Source organism: Ascidiella aspersa, chromosome 3 (genome assembly GCF_963924565.1).
Source record: "Ascidiella aspersa chromosome 3, kaAscAspe10.2, whole genome shotgun sequence".
Lineage (NCBI taxonomy): Eukaryota > Metazoa > Chordata > Ascidiacea > Phlebobranchia > Ascidiidae > Ascidiella > Ascidiella aspersa.
The window spans coordinates 19,668,242-19,678,986 of record NC_139449.1 but is presented as its reverse complement, the minus strand read 5'-3'; the positions used below and the strand labels follow the sequence as shown (position 1 = coordinate 19,678,986).

Below are 10,745 nucleotides of genomic sequence, written 5' to 3'. Positions count from 1 at the left end.
ATGTCCAACTAGGAGTGTTATAAACACTGTTGTTCTACCCAAATACAACCATCCAAAAGTATATTTATTGCGAGTTTTTTATTCATTTTAGTAAATATTTCACTGATTTAAAAGCAAAGTTACATTAAACTATGGCGTTACAGCTGAGAGTTTGCGTCATGCGTTTTAACAGCGTCACTTCCGTTGCATATGACGTCGTGTAAATAACGAACAACGGTAGTTTGCACCATTGTGCAAGCGCTTGTTTGGTGCTTTGCTGTAAATTTGATTCTCAGCTTAGCAAAATATAATGCATGACATTTCCAGAATTGACGCTAAATAACATTTTATTAGTTTTTAATAACTCTTTTTTGTCTTTAAACTAATTTTTAACAGACGTAGCGTCGAGTATAAGTTTTATTACCAAAATTACCAGGTAGACTGATATGAAATACCATTTTTCTTCAGCGATAATAGAGGCGTGGCTATTGTGTGTACATGTTTGTAAGACGAGATACCTGATTGTTGTCTCTGAGAAGGCGTATTGGTGGCCTCGGGCGACAAGCCAAACTGGTGTATAGTGAGCTACAATAATGCCTTAAAATCGAACGTAACTAATCGTAAAGGCAAAAATTCACAAGCAGTATCGCAGGTTACATGCTTTTTTGTATCAACTAGGTTTTCTTTTAACGAGATTTTAATATTGGCTCTTTTCATTGCCCAAGCAGATTGTTGAATGTTAAAAGATATTTTACACATTAAAAATTTAGATTAAGCAGTTAGTTTTGTACAGGTCTTATATTTGTTGGCCAAGATGATTGGACAAACTGCAGGAAAAATTGCTTTCAGTGGAGTTTTGTCAAGAAGATGTCTCCACGCCAGTACCAGTACATCAAATAAGGCTGTTAACACTTTGTTAACCAGAGTCAATTCTGAATTAAAATCTATCTCAGACGCTGGGTTGTGGAAACATGAAAGAGTTATTACAACAAAACAAGGTGTTTTACGTCGGACTTTATAGTTAAGAGTATATATACCTACTGTAAACACGTCATTTTAAAGTAGTCCCGTCAAGTCTTTTGAAAAATATCTAATTAAGTCCAAGTCAACCATTTTGACAAAAAATAACAAGTCCGTCCAATCCAAATCATCTTTTGCGCAAGTCAAGTCGTCACAGTCAAGTTATTATTAGAACAAGTCAAATTTAAGTCAAGTCACTGACATACAAAAAAAACGTTAAACTTTTGAAATTGGTAAACTCGTTTATAAAAACAACATATAGCGCCCTATAGCAAGCAAATTGTTTTACGAGCATAAAAATAGATAAATAACACTTTAATGTTAGAGCTAAATTATTTATTTTATAGTGTTTTGTACGCTTTGCTAAACTTGCACCAATCTCAAAAAACAAACTTGCACCAATCTAAAAAAAACATCACCGTGAATTGTAGGCTAAATGCAATGAATTTAATCCTGCAACAACACTGCTAATTTCACAAAAATCCTTGCAACAAGATGGTCCTCATGCCTACTGCGTAATCACATGACCATTGCCGTCATGTTGGTTTTGCATTTTGGTGAATGAAATACAACTTTCTGTATGAGGGGTAAACAACTTAAAAACGATTTATGTCCTGGGATAAAAAACGTTTATTTTGTCAGAAATTTCAACTTTTGCTAAAATACTTTTTCAGGTCCTCACATAAAGGTCCAGAGTCAAGATTCTGATATTCTTAACTTTTGTGCCAACAACTACCTCGGTTTATCGAGTCATCCAGAAGTCGTTGAGGCTGGCAAAAACTCGTTAGATCTATATGGCGCTGGATTAAGTTCAGTTCGGTATAAATCCAAAATTTGTTAGGTTTGGTGCCTTACTCTAAAGCAGATAAATATTTAAATGAAGCCATAATGGGCTGAAATATTTACCTAATAATGGATGATTTTTAACAATTTTTGTTGTATCTAAAACATAGATTTTAATATTATATTTAAATATTCTACGCTATGTTTTGTGTGTCAAAGAATATCCAATGCTTAGTATGGATAAAATCTAATGTTTACTTCTATTTGCAAATAGTTTCATTTGCGGCACACAATCCATCCACAAGGATCTTGAGCAGAAAATTTCCACTTTTCACGGCAGAGAAGATTCAATCCTATATGCTAGTTGCTTTGATGCCAATGCAGGAATTTTCGAAACAATTCTTTCACAGGTGTGCATTCAAAACAAAAAAAACTGTATACTTAAAAACAGAGGCTAACAATGTAAAAAAAAGAAAATTAAAATTGTTTTAACACTTATCAGATACAATATAACTCCGACATTCGATTCATGAATCTAAAAAACATTTTTTATTAACTTTTAATTCATGCTACCAACAAATAAAAATACCAACAATTAAAAATATAAAAAAGGTTGATAGTAATATAAATGCAATACGACTAAACTACTGCATTTAATTTAGGAAGATGCAATTTTATCCGATGAATTAAACCATGCTTCTATAATCGACGGTATTCGTCTTTGCAAAGCTAACAAATATCGATATAAGCATCTCGACATCGTTGACCTTGAAGAAAAATTGAAGGATGCGCAAAAGTTTCGACATCGGCTCATAGTAACCGATGGGGTATTTTCAATGGATGGTGATGTTGCTCCATTAAAAGACATATGTAATCTTGCCGAGAAATACGATGCGGTCGTTTTTATTGACGAATGTCATGCCACCGGATTTTTAGGAAAAACTGGAAGGTATTACAATCAAAAAAAAGTTTTGTGGAAGTAAAACATAATATACTAAATATATATTTTAAGAGGTACAGATGAACTACTGGGTGAGCAAAGTCGTGTGGCAATTATCAACTCCACGCTAGGCAAAGCCCTAGGTGGTGCAGCAGGTAGCTTTTGACAGATTTTGGCGTTTGAGAACCAAATAAACGTTTATATATTTAATCAGATAGTTATAAAAGGCCATGTTTTTGTGGATATATCAGACTAAACTTGTTTATAAAACGTTTTCGTTTGTTTAGGTGGTTACACCACTGGTCCCAAACCTATTATTGATCTGTTAAGAAACAGATCGCGACCTTATCTTTTCTCCAACAGCTTGCCACCACCAGTTGTGGCATGTGCAAGTAAAGTTTTTGATCTCTTAATGAAAGGAAGTCCGCTAGTTGAAGATATTAAAATGAAAACCGAAAGGTATTTTTAGCCTAAGAGCCAAAACAAATATTGACGTTAAGTTCACTGTTTACAAAGTTAACTTCAGACATTTTTTTTAAAAGATTTAGAAGCCGTATGACTGAAGCCGGATTCAAAATTTCGGGAGATAACCATCCAATCTGTCCCGTTATGTTGGGTGATGCTAAACTTGCTTCAGAAATGTCTAACGACTTGCTAAAATTGGGTAAGTTTTTAATCGTTAACGCGTTTGAGCATAAAATTTATTTTCATTTCAGATCAATTTTGCAACGAGTTGCCGTTTTATGTAACAAAAAAATGTATATATATTTTTTCAAAACTTTCCGATAAAATATTTTTTTTCTGATATAAAATAAACAAAAATAAAATACCTTTCCAAATAGGATCGCTTACCATGACCAAAAAATCTATATACGGTGCCGGTATCATTCGGCAGTATTTCTTATACTGTTAATTGGTTTACCCCAGGGTGAGAAAATTTTCTAAATGACAATCGGGGTGGTGAAAAAGGGGTAATCTTTATTTTTTAAATTCCTCTTTGTACCAATTTACAAACTTGAACAAATTAAACAAATCTAACAAACATCATTATTTGTGAATATGTTGCGTATGCCTATCACACACATTGACAGTTGTAACGGTCATATCGATTTTGCATTTGTGTGAATGAAATGCAGCATTTAAATGGCATGGATGAAACTGAAAAACTTTAAGAAACACTCACTACAGTGTCCCATCTTAGCAGTATTAAAACCAATTGACGAAAATGTTTGAAATGCAAATCAATTCTTCATAAAGCTGTATCGCCGCTTCGGTTAAAACTACTTTTTTGGAAATGTCGTTTATATCAATTGGTTTGTAAAAAGGACGCAATTCGATATTGTATTGCAATGATATCCAATACTTTTGTAACCAGAAATGTTAAACACAATGGCGAACATTTGTACACCCAGGTATTTACGTGATCGGATTCAGTTTCCCGGTGGTACCGGTGGGCAAGTCGCGAATCCGTGTGCAAATATCGGCTTCACACAGCGTTGCTGACGTGGACAGAGCCATCGACGCCTTTATTCAAGTCGGAAGGTCGCACAAAGTTATTGGTTGATTAAGAGTTTTTTTCTTTATACAAATTTAAAAATATGCCTTTACACTCGCAAAAACATTTTTTCGGATTTACATTTGCTGTTGTCTTTGCATAATCCACTATAAACACGGTGATGAAACTTTTGTAAAAGAGTAATAATTACGGTTAATTTGACCTTTCTGTTTTATTATATGCAAATTGCAAGTGTTTTGTGTTTATTAGCCATTTTACCTGTTTCTAAAAAATCGTTCGTACGGTTTTGCGTAAAATATTGCTTTAACTGCATTGTTTATAGATACCGACGGTTTTTGTTAGGCCATATATCACACGTAAAACAAAATTTTGTATTGTTTTGAACTATACGACAAGCTGTGCTTATTCGTAGCAATTCATTCTGTATGCACAAAAAAAAACAAAAAAACACACGAATGTTATATGCGGAATAATTAGTCTTACTTTATGTAATGTTGCTAGGCTCCTTTTAATAATACTATATTTCACGCTTCGGATAAATTGTTACAAAAAAGTAGTAACGTTGGTTCAGACAATTGGTTCTAAACTTCAGATAAAATCTAGAATGAAGAAAACCTTCATACAAAAATAAATCCTAAAGAAAATAAAAATTAAATCTAACTAAGTTGAAATATGTTTCGCTTCAAATCAATTCAACACCTAAATAATTGTACAAAAAGCTTACTTTATGATCGCTTCTGATCTGCTTTACGTACCTCAACGACGACCAGAGGCCACAGTCCACAGGGTTATTATAGGGCTGCCACTCCTTGGGATTTTTCCCAAGATCTTGGGATTTCAGCCTAGACCTTGGGATCTGGGGATATCCGTTCCATATCTTGGGAATTTTAATTCATTAGCAAAGGACTGGTACGCATTCATTAGTGATTAACTTATTATACATTGTACTAGGGCGTGAAACTTGATTGATTTCTATGTGTTTACTGATGTGACGTAACAGTGCTATTTACTTGCTTGTGTGACTAAACAGTTCATTTACTAGCTTGTATGACAGCGTAAATGCTCCCAATCGACGATAATGGTGAGAGCTATTAGAGCAGGGATCGGCAACCTACGGCCCTATTTGACAAACTATAGACACGAGTCCATTTTACATTAAGTGCGAAAAAGTGTTGCGCTTCGCGCGAATGATCTTTGTACTTTCGGTTTGTTTGCGCTTTGATGCTGTCTTTTAAACGATTTAACAGCGCTTCTTTACCGTTGGGCGTGGAAGGCTGACAAGTGCGTCGGACAAACGGAAAACGTATTCAAAATTATTAAATATATATTTTATAACATTTTAGTATTTTTGGAAATGTAATAAAAACTTACAAGAAATTTAAAAAAAATCGCGCTTTCTTTGCTCGCCAGGACTTTAAAGGGTTAACAAACACTAAATTAGTTTAACCACCAAAGTATCGCGTTCCTTCAAAGTAGGTTTACTACACTTTTCATTAGTAGCATGGATGACGAGGTGTGGACTCGAAAAAACAATTTACTGCCTCCTTAAATGCAATTAAACACGTCTTTAAGTGCAAAAAAATCCGAGGCCCGCCTGATTCACAGTTGTTGTGTTGCACGTTTTCTGTATCTGACCATAGGCTGGCGCCTTATCAAAAAAGCTTTCACACTATTATTTTTGTTTGTTCACCCTTGCAAAAATATTTAGCCTTAGGTTTAAACGTTTATCAACTTAAGATCTGGGTTGTTCACAGGGTCATTAACCTCAATGTGGTGAGCCAAACGTAAAACACGGTAAATTTTCATACAAACGCACTAAAACAGTGCGTTTGGTCGGGGTAAACTTGAATAATAAAGAGCAACGGTTGTATTGTGTTAATATGTCGTACGGCGCGAACAAAACATTTTGCCTATTTGTTAATTCCTGTCATTATAAGTACGTTTTTCGGGTTAAAAGTTAATCTAAATATATATTTAGCGGACATTTTTTTTAAATTGGGTATAGTTTTCAACTAGCAATAATCGCGCCTCGGATAAACCTCATCAACTACGATATCGCCACTGCGCAAAGTCATAGCTGTTGAATAATCTTACAGTGTGTATCAGAACCTGTCGCGGGGTTGTTTTGCTCAAACCTTCGTAAACGTTAACAACTACGGACCCTAGAGACACCTACTGTTATGATCTAGCGGTCACTGGGTGGCAATCGCGATTCAAATTGGTTTTAATAAAAAACAAAAATTCAAATAAAAAACAAAGATCGCGAATTTATATTTTAATGTAGTTCTTAGGCTGTTCGTATTCGTAGGATTACCAGCTTTAATGTTTTATAGAGTATCTTTGGTGAGAGATAAACATAAGGCAAATAGTTAAATATTTCACAAAAAACACTTCTAAAATACTGCTAGCTTTTAAAAACCGTCGCTAAAGAAAATAAAAGTCGTTTTGAAAACTTGACTTTATTCCTCAACTGGCAACCCTGGAACTACCTTCAAAAATGAACTGTAGAGTGCGGGCAATATTGATATTTAGTACGAGTTTTTACAGCTGTGAAATACAATTTTTACTTGGTGTTGTCACTTATTTTTACATGTCCTTTAATAACTAATATTATAATTATTCCAGATTCAAAGCTATTGTAAAACATTTATTTATAAAAAAAACTAGACTTTTTTTATTTTAAAGAAAAAATACTTAAAAAACCTAGATAAACTCCGAAGAACCTAGATCTAGGTAGAAAAACCTAGCGCTGACAACCCTGCGCTGTCCGTATTCTGTAAGCCTTCTTGTTATAGGCCTAATTTGACATAACCTGTATTACCTATAATGCGTAACAATACCTAATGTTTGTGATATATGATGTAACAGTGACTGAGAGTATAAATAAAATAAAATAACAGTGGTTTATCGAAATTGTGCGGTTCAGGACATGCTGGCCAGAAAGGTGAACTTAAAGCTTAGGTAAGTTGTTTTTTATTTATGGTTTAGGAATTAGTGTGAAAACCTGTAAAATAATTTGACCCCATTTGCGAACCAGGTTTATCAAAAACAACGATCTAAATAAAAACGAACTACATACTTGAGGTAACGGTCAAGACCAAAATTCAAATTTTTACAAATAAACCTATTTTTTTATTATAGGTCTTTTAATTGCTTGTTAGCCTACGTAAGTTTTTTTTCTGTAGTATATTACTGATGCCACTAAAATAGTGAGTCGCGCGATTTTCTGAAATTCATTCTTTGCGATGTCGAAATTTTTGAAAAATATAGCCTAGGTTTAATATTATAAGTATTGTTCATAGCAAATATTTTTGGAACAACGGTTGATATAGTGGATTGAATTAAACTACAACTAACAGGACATGCTAAAGCAACTGATTTGTTAAAAAAATCCAGCGATAGGTGAAATTTCTTTGTTGAATCTGTTATTTTAGTTTTTAATAGCAAAATAATATATTAGTTTAATGTACTGAAGTAGCGTAAAAATTGCTAGTTTGTAGAATTACAACAAATATGTAAAGTTAAATCTATCATTAATAAAACAGTAATTTTGGCGATACTGATTTACTCAATCGTCGGACATCACGATGCTTAATAGGGACAAAAAGCTAAAGAAGATATGACTACGACGTTTTGTAGGCTGATGACGTGACCTAAAGAAACAGATAGTCATGAAGCGATCATCATCTGACGAGTCGAACGTCGGGGGCGTAAAGCGCACGAGAGAAAACCCCACTACACGCGAAGCAGGCGGGGGTACGTACAACTGTCGCAAAGCCAGCATCGCTACGGCTAAATTAAGCTACCTGTTGGCTGAGGGTCATTACTTACATAAAAGGTCGTTTTAAATATTTTGGCGAATATTTCTGTTATCGTTATTTGCGTTAAATTAATTTCATGGGTCGGGGGGGGCAATAACTTGTCGTACTAAGACAGGGATGGAAACCTTTAGCTAGTCGCGGGCCAAACCAAACATAGCAAGTTCTCGGCGGGTCGTAATAATTTCAACTAACAATTTTGTTATAGAAACGTGTGACTTTTAAGCACTCCTAATCAGGGTCGGACCTAAATATTTGTGCAATTGAAAATAAGTCTTATTTATACTAAAAATGTGTCAACGTGCAAAGCGCGAAAAAAAAGCGTTCGTCTGGTTCAAATTGGTAAACCTTTTAATTTACGAGGAAACGTGACGCATTGCGCACACACAAAATAAAAGATGCACATATGTTGTATACTCTTGTTTCATATTTTTATCATAAAAGACAGAAAAATATATTTATATATTGATTCGGAGAAACTTTTATTTTAGAGAATTACACGCTATAAATAGTTTTCACTTATAGTTTTCATAAGCACGGCCATTTGGTTTGAGCAGACTCACTCAAAAGAAAAATATTTTAAAGTGAAACAAGATTTACGCGAAGCGCGAAAACTTATTGCCTTTTCGTAAGGTTAAAGTCAAAAAATGTGAGGCATAACCTTTGTGTGTTCACCTCAATTGGCTGCATTAAACAGAGGTCAGGATATATTTACGAGGTGTGTGTTTTTTGGTCGCCTTGCGCGGTCAGGCCAGTCCCAAAAATTCACAGCTAAATATAGACATTCCGCTGCCACCCTTCCACCCTGCCACCCCGCATTTAACCAATATGCCTATTGGTGAACCCGGTTATACAACAGTAAACTAACTATTGTCAAAGCTGTTCGCAGTGTTGTAAACAAAACATTTTGAAATGACTTAAGTCCCATTCAAAGTATTCTTAAAATATCGACTTGAAGTCAAGTATTTTCGAATAAAATGCAAGTCAATTTCCATTCCAAGTCATTGGTTGCTCAAGTCAAGTCCCAGTCAAGTCATAATTAGAGCAAGTCAACTTCAAACCAAGTCCTTGTCATAATAATTCAACTTTATACTATTGAAACTGGTAAACTCCCCTGGTTATGAGCAATAACTCAAGTAACAAATCCAAATGACATAAACGCAACATATAGCAAGCAAACTGTTTTATGTGCAGAAAAAATAACCCAATTTTATAAAAAAGTGTTTAATAAATGCACTTAATTTTAACCCAAGTCTGTTATCTAAAAAACAGTCACGTCACGTAGTTTGTCTTAAAGGCTTAAGTCAAGTCAAGTTTTTTTTCCAAGTGACTTCAAGTCAAGTCCCCCCTGAAAACAGTAACTAAGTGTACTGAATTCAAGTCATTGACTTAAGTCACAACACTGGCAGTTAGTAATGGTCTCCACGCATCATAATTTTTCCTACCGTAACATTGTGGTACCGTAGCTCTCGTTTCTTTGCTATTTATAGTTTCCGTGTGTCAGCTTTAAAGAAATGATGGTTGTAACTGGGAAAAACGCTACTGCTGCGACTTGCCTCGGGCCGTAATTTGTTTTCAGTGCTGAGTGGTCGTATTCGTAACGAAAACGCTTTTCATCGTAACTGGGTAATAAAAACAATCTCACATATGCACAGTAAGCACAAATAGAAGTTGTCTTGTCAATAAACTTTTGAAAACTTTCCAAAACAAATCTAACAAAAGATTTTTCACTTAGGCTACAGTACTTAAAAATCTTCATATTTTCTCTGTATCAGTTTTTCTCCTTAGCTTATATTTTTTCGCAACACTGAAAAGCCTGAGTGCCAATCAAACCGAACATTTATCTTATTTGACATTATACCAACAACAATCTTGGTTTTACACTATTTTAACTCCCTTCATTAATATTTTTAATAATTATTGTATTATATTGTCTGGCCAGCAATATTATTCGCTGAGGATATTTTTGTTATAAATAATAAAATATATTTTTAAGATGATAATAACCCCAGGCAGTTCGTATGTATGTTAGAATAACCGTCATTATTACGTAATTGATACACGAAATTAGTCATAAACCCATGATCGACACAGTTTGCGTATTCAGCCAGACACGCAACGACGTTGCGTCAACTTCTTATAAGGAGAATTTACTTTGCGTACCGACATTCATGACGTATTGTACTCGAACAGCTCTGTCCAGTTAGAAAATATTTTATATCGATTTCGGTTTTCCAACAACCTTTAAAAAATTCGAGGAAATGAAAGGTACTGAAAATTCTACACAATTTTATAAATATTTAAGCTGAATACTTTATCAAGTTTAGCTCTTTTATGGGTAAACTTGAGACAAAATTACAATTATATGCGGCTGGGTGATTGTGATAAATTGACGCTGTGTGACGCTTCGTATGCATTGTGACGTCACGGGACACTGCGACGGATAGGCTGGGTCAACCAGTCGTTCTAACAAAGGAACGATGTTCGAAGTTACTTTTTAAGAAATAATATGATTTTCTCTTATTGGTTTGTTATTATTTAGTTAGGTAAAGTCCTGAAAAAAAGAAGTTTAAATCTCGAAAAAAATTTTAGTTGTCAGAAGAGATATCAGGCAAATTTTTCTTTGTAACACTTTGATAAGTGTTAATTAGGTTTTAGTGTGAAAACAGTTGAACGGCTTTTGTTGACT

General features: G+C 34.3%; 1 protein-coding gene and 1 non-coding gene across 2 annotated transcripts; one reads left to right on the top strand and one right to left on the bottom strand.

The window, feature by feature from the left end:
* The first annotated feature begins 687 nt into the window (after positions 1-687).
* LOC146160642 (2-amino-3-ketobutyrate coenzyme A ligase, mitochondrial-like) lies at positions 688-5,496 on the top strand. The gene is made up of 8 exons (XM_083383715.1): positions 688-977; positions 1,674-1,818; positions 2,057-2,192; positions 2,445-2,731; positions 2,795-2,877; positions 3,010-3,181; positions 3,265-3,386; positions 4,135-5,496. Exons 1-8 carry the CDS (start codon positions 794-796, stop codon positions 4,284-4,286), a joined length of 1,281 nt encoding a protein of 426 aa, XP_083239841.1. The 5' UTR covers positions 688-793; the 3' UTR covers positions 4,287-5,496.
* A 680-nt stretch (positions 5,497-6,176) lies between these two features.
* LOC146160641 (U4 spliceosomal RNA) lies at positions 6,177-6,311 on the bottom strand. The gene has a single exon (XR_014494756.1). It is a non-coding gene; the product is annotated as a U4 spliceosomal RNA (small nuclear RNA).
* Between the last annotated feature and the right edge of the window lie 4,434 nt (positions 6,312-10,745).

What these genes read in the sequence shown, in the direction of transcription:
- LOC146160642 (XM_083383715.1), top strand. Translation starts at nt 794, where the DNA reads ATGATTGGACAAACTGCAGGAAAAATTGCTTTCAGTGGAGTTTTGTCA. An exon ending in ATTAAAATGAAAACCGAAAG is followed by an intron (nt 3,182 to 3,264) that starts GTATTTTTAGCC and finishes TTTTTTTAAAAG; the next exon opens with ATTTAGAAGCCGTATGACTG. An exon ending in TAACGACTTGCTAAAATTGG is followed by an intron (nt 3,387 to 4,134) that starts GTAAGTTTTTAA and finishes TTGTACACCCAG; the next exon opens with GTATTTACGTGATCGGATTC.